Genomic DNA, 18,949 nt, shown 5'->3' with positions numbered 1-18,949 from the left:
CATCATCAGAATAGACGTTCCAGATTTAGTCTCCCAAAAAGTGTCTTTCCATCCAATCTTGCTGGCCTGTAGCAAGAGGGTGCAAAGTAAATGGACAAATAACTTCAGTCAGCCAGAGTATATTCTAAAGCTGGTGTGCTGAATAACCATGCTAACCAAAGAAGGGCCACTTCATTTGCATCCCATTGCAGAGTTTGAATACATACAACTTCTTCAACGCTCTCCTTGACATTAGGGTGAATCTGGACCATTGCTTTTCTATAGGGAGCTCTCAAAGTGGCTTGGCTTACAGTCACTCAGAGGGAGCAAAAATCCCTCACTTCCACCTACTTCAAAGTCCTTGGGTAAACTCATTCTGCTGCCCCACTAAAGTACACATCACGGATGTCCTAATAACAGGGAAATGAGTTCAGCTCACAGAACCAGTCTGCCACAATCCTATCTGAGGCAATGCTGTATGGACTCCACCTGTGCTTGAGGGACAGTAAAATCCCCCAAGACCTCTTCTGTTGCTCACTTATAGGCAATTTTATACTAAATTATAATATTAATACACCGAAGCAACAGTGAAGAAGCTGATCTTTCTGTGTCATCTGGGAAACAGGAAGCAGCAATTCCAGGAAAATTAAATTTCTACATGTGACAACTCTCTGAGACGTTCTGTACTACACTAAAATAGAAATTGATCTGGAAGCCTCTATTTCACCCAGGCTATTGGGTTTGTGTGATTTGCGGGAGTATGCAGCTGTCGAAGGCTGATTAAAAAAAGGTGATGAATGAACACGGGAGGCAGGAGGGTCTCTAACAATCAGAGCCATGGGAAGTTTCAGCCGATCAGAAAGCCACAACACTACCACAGAAAGAAAAAAACATGAGTCGTGGTGGGGATTTAGTGTTAACAAAAATTGAAAAGGAATCCCTGATGCATTATGCTACACATTACTGAGCTTCTACATAAGCTTAGTATATATGTTCAAAAAGCCTGCCCTTCAATTTTCGCTGAACAAAAAGTTCCTAATATTATGCTACGTTATATTCTACAACTTCTCAGATTTCAAATGAAGAATAGAAATTTGTATAGCATCGTGAGTAAAGTTATAATAAATTTAATACCCAGAATGCCATGTATTTCAGAAATGATCTTGAGGCAGATGAGTTGACAAAAAATATAATTTCAGTCTAATTACAGTATTTCCCATTTAATAATATTTATTCTATTTGTTCCCGAATACTTCAAAGACGGAATAGCACACCTAAAAATACCTCTTGTTGTGGAGTTTATAATCAACCAAACTGACAAGCCCAGTACTGAATCCAAAAAAGATAGCAGCTCATTTAAATTTGCCAACAGAGGAGTTACACCACAGAGAATATCACACATGCACATAGAATCATTGCTTTCTGTGTGCTACCTTGTTTTCTATCACTATACAAAAGATGCATGTGGCTTTTTTTTGTTGGTTGCACCGCATTTTTCTCAGAGCAAGCATATGAACTCATTCACAGCACAGTTTGGATTATCACTTAATCCTGACTTTGTTTAATCTGAGTACTGACAAAATATACCTGATGTGTGACTTATATTCTGATGAATGTAATTACATGTTCAAAATGGTAGTTTGAGTTCAGACCATGCCTTCAACATGTTGGTAATATAATGAAAGACTGATTGAAGGAGGGGGAGAACGCTGAGAACTTGGTTCTGGAGTTCTAGGGGGCTTCTGTCTGTAGCTAGAAGGCCAGACCCCCCCTCATAGCTCTAGTAGGACTGATGTAGGACTGAGGAACAGGGAGGAGATGGGGTTGCGGTGGGGATTGCGAACGCTTCGTCACGGGAATGGAAGATGAGGATGGAATTTTATAGGCCGTTAGATTGGAAGAAGGAGGGGTTTCAGGCATGTTCCTCCGCCAAACTTCAGTTATAACATAACTACATTCATGACATAAATTGAATAAAAATCTATGAATTTTCAGCTTTGTTATGTATTACATACATATCAACAACACCATGAGGAAATTGTGTTATTAACAGAGAAGAATAGATAAAATTTCAGAAAACATCCATTTTGTGTCAGCCTTAAAGGGTTCATTAATGCACAAGTTATTCTTATATACAGGAAAACAAAACTATTAAAATGATTATAAACATTCTAATGGTAGTGTATCTCCTCCAGCAAGAGCATAACTGATCTGAAACAACATTAGCAAGACTGATATTATAACACTGGAACTCTCCCACTGTGTATAGATGGAATATACATAAGAAACCTCTTAGATCAGGGGTTCCCAACATTTCCATCCCATTTATCCACTCATTCCTAGCTGAGGAAGATTTTTTTCTTTTTACTCCCCCAGTCTTATTTTTTTTACAGCTATCATATAGGTCAAAGGCAAATGTCCACAGTGGACAACAAAGTAGTATTCTGTTCTATAATTTCTTGTTTGCCAACCTTGCATACATGTAACTGCACAATCACTGTGAATAAGCTATTTAGTTCTTTAAAGCTAGAGTGTGAGAGAACGTGAACATTATGCTAGGAGTCTTCTGAGCCCATGTGACCCTGTGATGGAATAAAATTATGCTGAAATGTTTTTATGATGTGCTTTTAGCTCAAACACTGATTGGAAGCACATATGTCTTGATAAATCTGATTTACTTTCATATGTTAATCCAGTATTCAGACGAAACAGTGACCGAGCTGCGTTCAGAAATAAGTGTCTTCTGATATAATTACATAAACATTAAATTACTGTTCTACTATACTTTGGTATAGGGTTTTCGGAGGAAATGCTTATAACTGGACCAGTGAAGTATTTCCTGAGAATGCTGCACTTGATGAGACTTTTGGCTGGCAAAATAACTGTTGTCTAGGTTTGTATGTTGTTTAAGCCTCTTAACCCAGGCCATCCGCTGATAAACCCCTCCAAATGATCCATTTTGTAACGCCGGGGCCCTCTGTTGGAAAGCCGGGAAAGCTAACTAGAAGCAGGACGTAAGCCCAACCCCCCTCTCCCAGAGCAGGCTCCGGATTTAACATGGCTCCTGGCTGCGACCGAGCGTCCACAGACCAAACCTGAATGTATTTCTCTGCCACCTGGGCCTCCCTCTCTTCAATAAGGTAATGAAATCCCAACTGCATATAGCCGTTACTTTCACTCCGACCGTTTTTGTGCTGAATCTCGCGCGAACCTCGGCAGCTAAAAGCTCGACCACCGTCCGTTTGGAGGAGAACTCCTCTGTGTAGACGGCTCATCCGTACTGTTGCTACTTTATCTCTTTTTACACCGCGCCGGTCTGCCTCTAAAAAAGACCTTCTCTGTGTTGGTGGGCATTTTAACGATTGAAATTCACCATGTATGCCAGCACACCAGATCTTGAGCTGTTTTGGTGCGGAACAGTCGCTAGTGCACTTCGTTTCAGATGTTTATCCCGGTAAACCAGTTTATAAATGTGGAGATATCACTGGCAACGTTGGCAAACTAAACGATCATACACGTTGTTAAACTGCTTCTTGATCTGTATGTAAAGTGTCCGGTTCCGCACATATTGTTACTGCCTTGTATTTGTGATCGAGCTCTGCCAACGGCCAGTCAGTTTGAAAGTAACTTCGCAAAATGGTCCTGGTAGCCTTGCACAAAAACTACCACCACACACAAACACTACTGTTTCTGAACAGAATTGAGCTGTTTCGCGATTTTTTTGTATCTGTTTATGCGTCTTTCCTGCTGTAATGAACATAGTGTAGTCTTTCTGGTTTCTTTTTTCACGATCATGTCGGTGTAAATGCTGACGTGAACGTATATTGTCAACACCGCCGCAAGGGTTAAATCTGCTGCTTTAGCTGTACGGGAATATTATGGCGAGAGTGGGCGGGGCACTCGGGTCGTGGGAGGAGCCCCGCGTCGTATAACGTAAGCGCGTCCGTAAATCTGATTGGCCGGCGCAGGGCTTGGGCGTTTGCTTTGGCCACACAAAACGAGCCTTTACAATACAGAAGGAGTGATAGAGAGGAGCCGTTCAGAAGCGATGAGCGGAGCTCGTTCATGATGGCAACCACAGTGTAACGTTTTTAATCAGCAGTATCAGCAGATGCTCCCTGTTGACTTTTAGTTGTTTTTCTTCTGGTCGTATGAAAGACGCCTAGAGAGGCTGCAGCGTTGCGTTTGCTGTTGATCTGGAGCTCGACAGGAGGTGTTTTCTCCGCGATCGAGGATGCGATGAGAAAGAGGAAAAAGTATTGGCTTTGGAATAATTCTGCTGGACGGATGCGTGTGTGTTGCCCCGTTTTGTTGCATCTATAGAGAGCAGCGTTATGGGAGCGCGTAGACTGCAGCCCATGTGAAACACGGGACGTGTCGTTTAGAATTAAACCGCAGGGCGCCAGTCAGTACACCTGTCTTTCAATCAGACTAACAGACTGGAGGATTTATTTGCTGATGCCAACATCTCCAGATTGCCTGTATGGCCGGATCATGAAGTTTCTGACGTTTTTCCTTCTGCTTCCAGAGACCCTAAAGAGGACTAGAAAGAGTGGGAAAGAGCCCGGCAAGCTGCCAGCATGCTATGAGATCGTGACTTTGTCCTTGAAGAAGAAGATGGCTGCAGAACTGTATCCTGCAAGCATAAACACCAATCTGCCAAACAGCAACGGACCAGCAGTAACTGCTGCCAGCAAAAAGAGCATCGTTCAGGTGACCCAAACAGTGACCACCCCAACATCCAACACCACTCAGCAGAATATCAACAATAACAACGTCGAGACTGCCACCTGGCAGGCTACTCATCCAACGCTGCGAGAAAGGTAAAGGCACATTTAACGGTTTTCCTTTCAAGTGTCAGAGTCTAGACTGTAATTATGGACATACTTTAATGCTGTTATCTCTTTTCCAGGAATGCTTTGATGTTCAATAACGAACTCATGGCTGACGTTCATTTCATTGTGGGTCCCCCTGGCGAGTCACAGAAAGTTCCAGCACATAAGGTAAACGCAGTGTGGTATACGGTTTGTGTGACCTGAGGTTAGTTACTGTCGAAGTTGTTTCATCCAATGTGTTTTCCATTGGTTCTTTCAGTATGTATTGGCAGTGGGGAGTTCGGTGTTCGGTGCCATGTTTTATGGGGATCTAGCTGAAGGCGAATCGGAGATTCATATTCCTGACGTGGAGCCTGCTGCTTTTTTAATCCTATTGAAGTAAGCTCTCCTATTATATTCTTCTATACAATTTGCTGTTTTATTCACATGATGAATTAAATTTTTTTTTGTGGTTGTGATCACATCTATTCAAGAAAAGGCAATGTGATTTTCTCATGAGCTCATCTCACATTCTCCCTCCAGATACCTGTACAGTGATGAGATTGAACTGGAGGCGGACACAGTGCTGGCCACTCTGTACGCCGCCAAGAAATATATAGTGCCTGCCCTGGCCAAGGCTTGCGTCACCTTCTTGGAGACCAGTCTGGAGGCCAAGAACGCCTGTGTGCTGCTGTCCCAGAGCCGGCTGTTTGAAGAGCCTGAGCTCACCCAGCGCTGCTGGGAGGTTATTGATGCTCAGGCTGAGCTGGCTCTCCGCTCTGAAGGCTTCTGTGAAATTGACCTGCAGACCTTGGAGATCATCCTGAAGCGAGAGACTCTAAACACTCGGGAGGCCATAGTTTTTCAGGCTGTCCTGGACTGGGCCGTGGCCGAATGCAAAAGGCAAGGACTGGGACCAACGGCTCGCAACAAGAGGGCAGTGCTGGGCAAGGCCCTCTACCTCGTGCGTATCCCGACCATGACGCTGCAGGAGTTTGCAGATGGAGCAGCGCAGTCGGATGTGCTGACACTGGAAGAGACTCATGACATTTTTCTCTGGTACACAGCAGCCAACAAGCCCAAACTGGACTTCCCATTGACAAAGAGGAAGGGGCTGACGCCACAACGCTGCCACCGCTTCCAGTCCTCTGCTTACCGCAGCAACCAGTGGCGCTACCGCGGACGCTGCGACAGCATCCAGTTTGCTGTGGACAAGCGGATCTTCATCGCGGGACTGGGCCTGTATGGCTCCAGTGGTGGAAAGGCAGAGTACAGCGTCAAGATCGAACTGAAGCGCCAAGGAGTGATCCTGGCCCAGAACCTGACTAAATTCATTTCGGATGGTTCGAGCAGCACCTTCTCTGTGTGGTTCGAGCACCCGGTTCAGGTGGAGCAGGACGCCTTCTACACAGTCAGTGCTGTGTTGGATGGGAATGAGCTCAGCTACTTTGGGCAAGAGGGAATGACAGAAGTGCAGTGTGGGAAGGTGACCTTTCAGTTCCAGTGCTCTTCAGACAGTACAAATGGCACTGGTGTGCAGGGAGGTCAGATCCCAGAGCTGGTCTTCTATGCATGAAAGGTGTGAGGATGGCCTTACTGAAGTGCATTCCGCCCAACTGAATTTGGATGCAATGAACACATGGAAAGTACAGGGTCCTAAGAGGCTCTTGCCTTGTTTTCAATGTAGCAGTGGAGGACAATTGAATGGCAAAGCCTGTTCTTGCTAAAACAGACTCTTCTCAGACAAAGTATGAGTGAAGGAATGCTCCTCTGCTTTATTTATTAAAAAAAGAAGTATATTTGATTTAATTATTGATGCTGCGGCATGCAGATCTATATAAATATATATATATATATATATATATATATAAACAAAGATATAGATGTATTGCACTCCTGGTGGCTCACCACTAGCGTGTTGTGTTTTGTACATAACCTGAGGCTAATTTGTTTACAGCTTGATGCTGACTGACAAATGAAATGTCTTGTATTAGTGTGCAGCTTACTAAACTGCAGATCATAAAAGTTTTTGTGACTCAAACTGCAAAGTTGTCGCCCTCTGTTTTGCTTCAAAAGTGATTATCTGGTTCACTAGCCTAATAACTGGAATGTTAAAACACTAGTCTCTCCAGTACTAAAAACCATCCTAACCGAAAGTGTTCAGACACACATTAGCACAGTTGTACAAAAAATGACCTTAGCTGTCTTGTTAGGGTTAAGACAAACATCTGGTCTCTGACTCTATTGTGCATGAAATATGTGAGATGAATACCAAAAAAAAAAAAAAACTACTGCATCAGCCACAGCAAACATGATCTGTATTAATGAGACAATGACTGTCATGTATGGGTGAAATATCTTCATAGCCCACATAAAGTAACCACTTTCCCTGCCAGGCTGCGGGGGAAACTGAATAGGGAGATTGTTTGAATTCAGCCCAAAGAATCTGCTGCAATGCTGTTTGCATTCTAATTGAGGGTTTAGTAAACGCAGAGCAGATGCAAGTTGGTAAAATGGCAGATTTTCAGCAGACAAGGAGCTGAATATGAAATTAGAACACATGGAAAGCTGCTAATCAGTCTGTTTGGTGGGATTACAATAAGTGCATTAATATTGAGATCCTCCCAGATGCATACTTGGATAAAATTTAGCTCTCCCTACTTTAACATAGTGCATCTATGGAACAAAAGACATGAATTATCTCCATTGTGGCAAAGACAAACAAGAGAGGCTGGCTCAGAAAGACCGGGTGATGGAGTTGAATGGATTTTAGATATGGTGCAGTGCCCCCTATGTACTTGAAACCAGACTGCAACTCATTTGTGTAATTTCTTTGAAACAGATGGACAGTTCATTTTCAGCCATTACCTAAAATGTGGTGAGTTATAGGAATTATACAGATGATGTGGACTGAGAATGTGAATACTCCAAGAGGTATAGAACGTAAAAGTAGTTTGAATGGAGAAAATGTATTCCAGACAACACACTGTCAGTATACTGTATGGTGGTACATTTTCCATAGTGAGTCAAGACTTTTATCAGCTGACCTACATACGATGTTATTTAAAGGGCTCATATCATGGAAAATCTTACATTTTGGAAAGTTCAATGTAGGATGAACCACTGCTAAAGTTTCAAAATATACAGTTGACACTCCACTCGTTGCAGTCCATGTATCGTTGTGTCCAAAAAAGTCTGCTTTTTTTTTCTACATCACAAATACAGAACACAGCAACTCTCCTTTATACTGTGTAAACATTTCATGATGAATGGACCAAAATAAAAAATGTTTCAAAAGAACTGTATAGATATATAGACTTTATTACACTAATTGATGTGCATTATGTTTTTGCCTTCTTTTGTAATGTTACTACTTTGGACAGTGATGATAAATACAGACCATTATGAATGAACTGTTTTTGTGATGTCATGAAAACATATTTACATACATCTGCCTATTCAGCCTAAAGCAGTGTGGCTCCACTCATTTATGCTGAAAATAAGGAGTGTTTCAGACTGCTTTTTGGATGATGCAAAATACAGGGCAGCCAATCAGAACAGACATAATTTACATATATCAGCCTTAAAGGCTCAGTAACAGCCTTTTTAATCCTATGAAGTAAAGAGAGGTAGGAAAATGGCCAAGTAAAAATGAATCATGATTGTTTTTGGTACATAAAGCTACACATATGCACCTCAGGAAACAAAGGAAAAAAAATGGATATGGGCCCTTTAACTAACCTTAGCATAGTATGGAATTTATAGTACAACAAAGAAACTGGCCTCTGTGTGATTAAACAAAATCATCCATCGGGAATGCTGTATACATGTGAACGAGTAAAATGTAACTTTACCAACAGCAGGAGCGTTGATGCAGAGCTCTCTGGCCAACAGCAGGAAAGTTTTGCCCAGGATATAAACATTCACCTGAAAAACAGCCAGAAAACGTGAGACTGAACTTCACTGCTGCCTTCAATATCTGTTCAAGAGAATCTATAAGTATTTCTTTACCATCTTTGATTCACCATCTAAGTATATGAGACTGACTTTACATAGAAGCTCACTTTCTTAAGATCTATAATACATTTCACTTTACTTTAAGTATAACACTAATTCAAATTGCATTGTTTACTGCTTATGGCACAGTAAGGCCAGTCTAAAATCAAAACTTGCAGTCTAATTTTTACACTTTTTCTCCAGTTAAGAAAGAAGTGTACAGTATGTGCAGGGCACTTTGGGCAACCCAGTAATGTACAGAGGTCACAACCTCAGCAGCAGGTCTCTAGTTAGCCTGGCATGCCCAACAGGGTGGGGTGCTGTCAGAGCTGGGTGTGGCTGCACTTGCTTAGGATTCATAGCATATTTTACCCTGGCTCAAACCCACCCTCTTAACTTCCCTTCAACACCAGAAAGGGTTCAAGGGTCTATGCTCTCAGGACAGCTGAAAGAGTAAAAATAAGTGTAACGCCAGCTGTGTAGTCCTGAAATGCCTCCCCCTGGAACCACTAGCATTAAGGGCTATGCGGTGTATGGTGTGTACAGAGCTGATCTGGCAAACAACCATTTGGTACAACAATAGCAGTATGTTCCCAGGCAATGTCAACATGTATCATTCACTTCCTCAAACCACATGTACAGAATGTCTAGCGCTGTGTGTAGTCTTGTATTTCTGTTTCTGTAGAGTTGAAAGCTTTCATTTACATAGCGAGGTCCAGCTGAGACCAAAGCCTAATGCTCAGCAGGGCCCCGTCTCATAAGAAATGCAAACATCTGAAAATGATAAAATCTGAAAATATGAGACAGACATGCAACTAAATAAAACATGCAACTTTTCAGGGGGCTACATTTTAGTATTACTCATTTTCATACAAGAAATCACTTTACATCATACATCCTGTTTTGAGGATATGATTATTTTTGACTTTGTTAAATGTCCAAATGTTTGTAGACACTTGCTCATCCAACTCATCATTTCTTCTGAAATCAAGGGTATTAATAGGGAGTTTGTCCCCCTTTGCTGCAATAACAGCCTCTACTCATCTGGGAAGGCTTCTAGATGTTGAAACATTGCTGTGAGGATTTGATTGCATTCTGCCTCAAAAGCACTGATGAGGTCAGGTACTGATGTAACTTGGCTTGTTCATTTATTCTTTTTTAGTTACTGTGCCTTTAAGACTGCAATAAGTAAATGACCTCTGTTCAGAATGGTTTCCCTGTATTGTAGCTCATTCAAAAAGCAGTCTAGGCTGAAACACTCCTTATAACTTTAACATGAATTGATGGAGCTTGAATGCTGTAGAATGAAGAGGCAGATGTATGTAAATGCATTGTGACATTACAAAAGCAATTAATTGAATACAGGCTGTTTTTGCAAACTTCTTTTCCATATATGGACTGTGGTCTAGGAAGCGAATGGTAAGTTTTGAAACCAACAATGATTGTTTACATACTATATAACTAGCAATGATATGCCATATTTTATCAAAACTAGACAATAAAGGACATAATTAGTGGAGCAAATGCAACAAACTAATTTTAGGCCTGCTACAAGATATTTTTGTGCCATTACAGATAGGTTATACACACTGTATGTCTAAAAGTATCCAGACAACAGTTGTAATTAGTGAATTCTGCTAATTTAAGCTTCACTCATCGCTGACACTGGTGTTCAATCACACTTCTAGCGTCAGCTATAAGGGTATAAAGCCCCCAGGCATTTAAACTGTGCTTGCTGGAACGACGGCACTCCTTCCAATACCCCTGCGATGAGTCGGAGTGGCATTTATGATCCAGAACTAATCAATGAACATCAGTACATTTATTTTTTAATTTATTTTACATCTGGCAGACACTCTTACCTAGAGCAATCTACAATGTAACCATGTTAAGAGGTGGATAAACATAGCATTATGAGCCTTTGCAAAGGGCTCTATAAGGTATAACATGGTACACTTGCCCATGCAGGGAATCAAAGCCCACTCTAGCATGTGGAGGACTGTCCTATTACCCACTGCACTATCCAAGTTGTTAAACAAGAATTATACACCTAGACCATTTCATTAATTCTACAAGATTAAAAAAAAATCAAGTAAAAATGAATTGCGACTGTTTTTGGCACATAAAATCATATAAATGTCTTACGTAGCCCTCGGGGAAATAAATAAAACACAAGAAAAATGTAGGTTATGGCCCATTTAAGACCTAATAAAACATCTGAAAGCCAACCTGTAAGAGATCACTCAGGTCCAGGAGCATGTCTGCAGGTGAATTAAGGAAGAATGACAGCTATTCCAACCAAGAGAAGACATGCAATGCTAATAATCAACAAACAAAAGAGATGAAAGAATGTCACTGCTTCAGAAACATTATATATTCAGTGAATATCTGCACCCATTAATGTCATTAATGCAAATCCAATATCTCTGATGCAGTAATTGTCACTTTGGATTAGTCAGGAATTCAGATTAATCTTTTCAAACCACCTTTGCGCGCCCGCAGGCCCGAGGCGATGTCTGAGCCTTCCAACGAGGAAGGGATTCACCCTGTCCGTCTGCCACCACTACTCACCTGACAAGCACAGGCTCACTCACACCTGTGGCATGGAGTGTCTCCATGGTGACTAATTCCTTTTAAGTACAGTAGTGAGAGATTAGTACCACTGAAAGGGAAAGGCTAATCCTGTCTTATCAAGAGATAGTGAAGGCGATCAGTCTAAGGGCCTTAATTACGGCACCGATCTCGATAAGGATAACACATCAGTTTTGGGTAAGTGTCGCTCACAGCCATGTAGGGAAAATCTGCATACAAACTAGGCAAATGCAGAGAGGTAGATCTGGAATGCTATTGCTGACAATCTAGCATAGTGCATTTTAAATTTGGTTGATCTAACTATGCACAGTAGAATTTGATTTTATTTTTTATTATTTAAATGGAAATTCCATCATTTTTTATCAAAATTTCTGCATAGTTAACAGGCTAAGACGTAAACAAAGAAATTCAGAGCAGAATGATTTGAAACAATTAATTCCAAAGAAACACAGTCAGAATTGTTGACACTGGTGGTGAAAGGAACCAAATGTTTGAAGTGTTTAATGCCTCTGATAGCACAGAATGCACCTCACACAAAGTTATTACACAAAATGGTTTTGAACACACTGCCTGATGCCCAAGACATTGTTTTACAACAGTTATACAATAGTTATCTCTACAATAAAGATAAGGTTTTGCAAGGAAAAAGCAAAAACTGTACACAAGTAAAACTAAATAGTTTGGATTATACCATTATTTTACCATAATTAACATCATAGATAAAAGTTCAGATTACACATATTTGTATATATTTTGTATAGTCAATAAAATCAAAACCCCTATCCTATCCCTTCCTATTGTGACCAGTATAAAGAAATCAGAGTCAGCAAGTTTCTCTGTAATGTAACCTTTCACGTCAAACCATTCTGAATGATTTTGTTTGCATCTTATTTAGTATTAATTAAACAACATCACCAGTATTATTATTATTATTGTTGTTATTATTATTGATTGTGCTGTAAGGCTTAGCTGGAGTTTACCCTGACTACCAAATGAGCCGTTCCCACTCCTCCGGGACGGACTACCACACCCCGGTGGAAGCAAATCAAGCACAGAACGCTCACTGCTTCCGCACAAGAACAGTCTTAGGAACAGGGCGGGACAGGGATAGAGGGTATTAGGTGCATGTTTATGCTGTGTGATGTAACATTGTGCTCTAGTAGGACAGAAAGGCTTGAGCACAGAGCAGTGAGAGGTTTTTCACAAAAGAACATGAAATACAGATATGCAACGAACAATGAAACATGGTAAACATGGAAACAAATGAATTTCTCCCTGACAAGCTGCCGTCAGTTAGACCTGACTCTCTACTTCATACTGCAGATCATAAAGGCTAATGAATGCTTTAACACAGAACCTATTTGTTCACACTTGGAAATGCCCATCAAAGATTCTATTTTAGATCATTCAGCATAGCAAGCACAAGTTTAAGAGTAAAGTTAGTATGTGAAGCTTTCTTCAATTACACGCATGGTGGGCCACATCATTGCATGGGTTGAGTGTTTTCTCCATACCATAACATCTACTCCTGAAGGGTTTAATAGCAAACCAGTGAAGTAAAGATCAGCATGAACAACAAAACATTGTGCAGCACTGTAGCCTTCCATGACTGGTATAAAGAATGCTAATGCTTTAGTTTTGATTACACACACAAAAGCTAAAAGGAAATTTAGAAATCATATATTTTCAAAAACATTGATGAGCCAAAACATTATGACAGATGTAGCGAATAACGTTATTTATTTCGTAACAATGGCGCATGTCAGGGACTGGGTGTGACAACACAGTGCATTGCACCCTGCTGCGTAAGGGGCTGCGTATCTGCAGGTCAGAGTGCCCATGTTTTCTTTTACATCACATAGATATCCAGGTACATGGCCGCTGTTTACCTGGGGACGTGATGGCACTACAATGCACTGCGGCCAGAAGACAAGCCGGTGGAGGGAGTGTGACGCTCTGGGCAATGTTCTTCTGTGAAACCCTGGGCATTCATGTGGACATCAATTTGACATGTGTCAACAACCTAAACATCATCGTATACCAGGTACACCCCTTCATGACAACAATACTCCTTGATGGCAGTGGCCTCTTTCAATAGGATAATGTACCCTATCACACTGCACACTTTGTTCAGGAATGGTTTGAGGAACATTTCAAAGAGTTCATGGCGTTGTCCTGGACTGAAATTTTTCAGATCTCAATCCGATCGAGTAGCTGTGGGATGTGCTGGAACAACAACAAGTGAGACCTGGGGTAGCTCCGTCTTGCAAATTAAAGGATTTGCTGCTAATGTCTTGGTGCCAGATACCACGGGACACAGAGGTCTTGTAGAGTCCATGTCTTAGCAGGTTGAAGCTGTGTTGGCAGCATGTGGAGGACCAACAGCATAATAGGCCAGTGGCCATAATGTTTTGGCTCATTGGTGTACAATCAGTACTGATGGAGGCCCCGCACTGGAAACATGATATCTTGGCAAGTGCAATTGTCTCAAATCTAGTCAAAATATATCTAATATTTTTCATTTTGATTGTTGTAATAATATTATAAGGTTGTTCAAATTCTCGATTTCTAGACATTTTAAGCTATTTTTTCTAGTGACATTGTTTTATTATTTTGCAAGATCTTTTTGCTTGTTTCTGGCAAGACAATTTCATTAGATAAAAGGACTTTAAACCAAATAAAACATCTACAAACAAGTTGAATAATCATATTCTAACAACAATCTCAGAAAAAAAAAAATATTTAAGATGTTTAAGATTTATTTAAGATGTTTTACTTGTCGACATGTAATTTTTTTGCAGTGCAAATGCCATCAAAGTGCAAGAGGTACGTTTTGGTAATCTTACAACTCAGTGTGACAGCAAACCATTAGAAAGAGCTCATCTTGACATTTTGTTTAGCAATGAAATAAGCAAGACCACAATGTTTTTAGACTGTTCATAGCAGACTGTTATTAGCATACACTTTTTGGAAAGCTATTAAATTCGTAATTGCTTATATGCAATAACTGTTTATGGTTTCGCCATTCACAAATTCTTGCTACTTTCAACATCCCTGCTGTGTATGACAGGAAGGACTAACATAATTGTGATAGTTTCTGAGGGGAAAGAGAGGTGTGACTCTAAAAGTGAGCAGATGGGCTTTATTCCATGGTTTACTCAGTAGAGGAACACAGAACGATCATAATCCTGGAGGTGTAGTAAACACCCCCCAGCTCTCACGGCATCTCCCAGCACGGCTGCTTTCTGCCTGCCTCACCACGGGACACACTGCTGACAGAACAGCTTCTCAGCTCATTAAAGATGATCCTGTAAACGTGCGACATATCCGTTTCCTGATGCTGTTAGTGATAATGAAGCATTAGGAGCAAAGTGCTGCAAATAAAGGACTTGCTTAAAACATGGTAACTGTAAATACATTCATGCTTATGAAAAATGCCACTTCAGCAGGGGTGAAAAAAGTATCGATGCACAGCAATGTATCAGTCTGAAGGCTGTCATTTGATTTTAGAATATCAGAATCAATTATAATCAATTCTACACAAAGTGAATCAAATCATAGTCAAATTTAACAGTTCATGATGCAATTGAATTGTTTCCTAAAGAACTGTGTTAAAAACTAATTGTTGTGAGGGCAGAGGTTTAGTTCTTTGGAGTTCTTTGGAGCTATGCTATAGGAGAACCACCTTTGGTTCCCAAAGAACTTTTCAGTGTTTGGTTCTTTAAATGTATGCCGCATTGTTTTGTAATGTAATCTCTATCTGTTGCTTATATACTGTACAATCACTTATCATGTACAATAATTTAGATGCTTCTGCCTGTGCTAAGCATAAGAACACGAAACTAATAAACTCAAAACACACTAACAGGCAGAGTTAACAGGTTTTCTGCTTTTAGCAGGGCATATCATGGAAAACAGGATTTTTTAAATGAAAGATTTTCATAAAGTATATAAACAATCTTAAAATTGAAAAACTTACAGTTCACTCTCCAGTCCATATAGCTTATATATGTAAACTAAACTGCGCTTTTCATTATTGTGATGTTATGTGTGATGTGTGTGATGTACTTAGTTAAAGGGCTCATGTCCACTTATAAAGTTTGAGTGGGTTTATGTACCAAAAACAGTAAAAATTCTATTTTTTATGACCATTTCCACCTCTCTTTATCCCTTACTATTGAACAGGCTGTTTTGTTACTGAGCCTTTAAGACTGATATATCTAAATGAACTCTGTTTTGCACTGTATTGTGCCACATTCAAAAAGCAGTCTGGGCTGAAACATATCTTATAGCTTCAGCATGAATGGGTGGAGCTAAATTGCTGTAGGCTGAATAGGTGGATTTATGTAAATGTGTTGTTTTTTGTGACATCACAAAAAAATTAAAAATGGTCAGCTAAGTTTCTGCATATGGGCTGTATGGACCAGAGAGTGAACAGTACAGTAAGTTTGAAATTTTAACATTGTTTATACACTATGTAAAACTCTTCTATTTTGGAAAAGTGAGGAAAATTCAGTTTTCCGTTAGATGAGCCCTTTAAAGAGTATAAAACATGTTGACGGCAAATATAGCCTATTCACTTCTATTACACTTGAGTTTGAGTTTTCCCTTCTTTTACTAAGTACAGGAAAACACATCTGAATTATTGCAGGTTGAAAAATGCTGGACTATTCTTTTAAAGAACCACCCACTGAAAGGTTCTACTTTTGGTTCTTTTATGGCACCACACCAAAGAGCGTATGTAGACTGCTTTGAGTTCCACACCTGAACTGTGTGAGGATGATTTGAGGAAGGATACGGGGTGTGCCTTCCGTCCGGCAGACCAGATAGAGGCAAGCGGCTATGACATGGGTCATCTTGCGTCCTCTTGTCAGGTGCTTGCTCACCACCATCTTGAAGAAGTTGAAGGCCGTGTCCAGGCAGTGCTGGTTTAGTTGCAGCTGGCTCCCCAGACTGTGTATTTGCCGTTTCCCTAGAGACAGGACACACGCACGTACTTGAGCGTAGGCAAACATGTGCGCACACACATACACACCGAAGCATGACTTCACATGCAGGTGTTTGGTTTTCCAGTAGCAGTGATGTCATGAGAACGATGCACAACTAGACAGGCTTTTTTAATGGGACTTGGAGGAGCTTCCCTGGGCAGAGAGACAGCTGTTTTACTCCCCAGAGTGAGACCATCTGCAACCTTGTCTCATTCTTTCACGCTCACACACACAGTCTGAGAGTGTGTTTCCTCAATCACACACTGGTGATGTAGGCCAAGTCGTAATTCATTTGACACATTGAATAAATCAGTCTAGGCCAAATCCCACAGTATGTCTGCATGTGTTTAGCTTATTGAAATTAGGACTTAAAACTATGGTGCGTTATCTTGCGACTGTACTGTATTACTTAGCACTAGGGCTGAATGATATTGGGAAAAAACCACATTGCAATTTTAGGTTTTTGTGATAAATACTGTGTAAGTAGTGTAAATTTGTAAAAGAATAAAAGAGTCAGAATTTACCCAGATTAACTATTCCTAAGTGGAGCTAATGATCACTCTAACACTAGTAAGAATCAAAGTAGATCAATGTTCTGTCAAACTACAACTGTATTCCTTTAATACTTAACAGTGCTGCACAATTCATACAAAATAATGAGATTGTACTGTAGTGCTATATATTGCAATTTAGGTGTCAAATGTACATATTTTGTTGATTTTTTAAGTGAAAATAAGTTAATATATCCTCCACAAAGAACGATTCTGCACATTTTAATGCAAAATTGCTGTTTATTTGCTGAATTGAACATACCGTGGACAAAATAAAATATATAAAGTGGTCTGTGCAAATGTTATAGTACATTTTTATTTGATACTAATATGTTAAACTCAGCAAATAAATAGAGCTTGTGCACTAAAGTTAGCAGATGAATACCATATTGAAGTGTGCTCTCTGTAAAGGATGTATTAATTTCACTTAGAAAATCAACAAAATATAAATTTGACTGGAGGTAGGGGTGGTTAATATGACAATATTTTGTCACTTTTGTAATAAATTATGTCACAAGTTTTTCTGAGCATATCATGAATATTGTCAGTACTTAAAGAACACTGGCTCACTGCATGTGATTTAGTGCAGTTTGTGAAACACTGAAAAATATTCATTGCAGTTGTAGACTTATTATTATTTTAGTATTTTTTATACGTGGCACCACAAGTTCTCTTCTGTCTGTTTCAACTTACCAATTTTTTAAAAAACAACATTGTGATGCATTTTATTCATAAACTCATCATATCATAAACATATCTTAAAGTGTCATGATATAATATTTCCGCCATATTGCCCATCTCTAACTGAAGAAATTCAAACATTTGCCTGCAGCTGTATATTAAAACACACAGGCGATAGTAGACAGATACAATGGTAGACACTCAGGCCACCAAGCCAATGAATCTTGTGGCCACAATTATAAAAAAAATTGCTTATTTCATACAATGTATTTACAATAAACAAGCATGCTTCATTATCAAAAACCCATCAGGTGTTGCTTTTTGCTATGATTCCCCCATGTCCACGAACCAGAGGATGATGTGTAGGGAGTCCTTGTTGTTCACAATATAGACAGCCAATCTGAAGAGTTTTAGCATTAGATCCCGCTGACCCACCTGCATCTTCCTCTTGTTTTGATCAGTCAGCCCTGCATACTGTGTTTTCTAAACAAGTTACTCCTGGTAAAGAATGAACTTTCTAATTCTTTTTTTCATAGTAACCATCGTTATCCAATTCTTTTTTTAAAATTATTAAAGCCATATTTTAGCAACCCAGCAATCTCAACAGGCCACAGAGAAATGCTAATTCTAGAACGACGTTGCCACTTGCAGTCATATTAGCTATTGCTGTGGTAACATTAACATTACAGTTACAATATGAAATTAGTTTTTGTGCTATCTGGATTATCTGTACCAAAATTATGTACTTTTGGTGAATCACATGAATGCCTATTTATCTAAACACCAACAGAAATTCAACAGAATATCTGAAGGTCAGAATGGTCATAGCACAAAATAAAAAAATAATACCCTACAGAGCTCATTTGCATATGGCAACCGTCTGCAATATGAACACTGCAATGCACTATCATGATAATATTGAGCAGCACCATTTTGCATGTTTTTATCTCAAGAACCTTCAACTTTAAATAAAACCGGTGTCAACACTGCAGGGCACAGGCATGGACGTGCATTAAACCATCTAGCCTTGGTGGAAGGAGTCCGTTATCAGACACGAACATTAAAGCAGATGTGCGGAAGAGACAGAAACAAATGAAAAGGTGGAGTCCATCTCTCAGCTCCCCCGGCTTGGTGTTGAAGGGCTGCAGAGCAGAGCAGCGCGTCAGCATGCCAGACGCCAAAAATAACTCTGAAAGCTTTTAAGAGTGTAATCCCTCTATTCTGGAGCCAGTGTGTGCCGGCCCTGCCCTCTTGCGCTCTCTTTTGCACTCCTCCGGCCTGCCGGAGCTCTGCATGGTTTTCATACTGCACGCGCTGCCAGGATTAGCGGGCAGCTCCGCCGCAACCT

The 18,949-nt window shown here is 40.2% G+C and overlaps 2 protein-coding genes across 5 annotated transcripts in view; one reads left to right on the top strand and one right to left on the bottom strand.

Annotated features, from left to right (window-relative positions):
* Positions 1-18,949, bottom strand: part of brf1b (BRF1 RNA polymerase III transcription initiation factor subunit b) — a 78,795-nt gene that overhangs the window by 48,331 nt on the left and 11,515 nt on the right. Inside the window, exons 4-6 of the mRNA XM_036581712.1 lie at positions 16,180-16,353; positions 11,019-11,050; positions 8,648-8,720 (exon numbers count right to left, since the gene is read on the bottom strand). Of these exons, the coding sequence (XP_036437605.1) occupies positions 8,648-8,720; positions 11,019-11,050; positions 16,180-16,353 (279 nt within the window). The remainder of the gene's footprint in view (positions 1-8,647; positions 8,721-11,018; positions 11,051-16,179; positions 16,354-18,949) is intronic.
* Positions 3,010-6,841, top strand: btbd6b (BTB (POZ) domain containing 6b). Of its 4 annotated transcripts, none has more exons than XM_036581715.1 (5): positions 3,010-3,119; positions 4,508-4,802; positions 4,892-4,982; positions 5,074-5,192; positions 5,337-6,841. In XM_036581715.1, exons 2-5 carry the CDS (start codon positions 4,597-4,599, stop codon positions 6,367-6,369), a joined length of 1,449 nt encoding a protein of 482 aa, XP_036437608.1. In that variant the 5' UTR covers positions 3,010-3,119; positions 4,508-4,596; the 3' UTR covers positions 6,370-6,841. The 4 variants fall into 4 exon arrangements, with proteins under 4 accessions (XP_036437608.1, XP_036437607.1, XP_036437610.1 ...); XM_036581717.1 differs by lacking the exon at positions 3,010-3,119 and adding an exon at positions 3,795-4,235; XM_036581716.1 differs by lacking the exon at positions 3,010-3,119 and adding an exon at positions 3,795-4,384.

The sequence above is a fragment of the Colossoma macropomum genome, unplaced genomic scaffold (genome assembly GCF_904425465.1).
Source record: "Colossoma macropomum unplaced genomic scaffold, Colossoma_macropomum, whole genome shotgun sequence".
Classification (NCBI taxonomy): Eukaryota; Metazoa; Chordata; class Actinopteri; order Characiformes; family Serrasalmidae; genus Colossoma; species Colossoma macropomum.
Note: the sequence above shows the minus strand (reverse complement) of the source record. Positions and strands in the feature narration are given on the sequence as shown.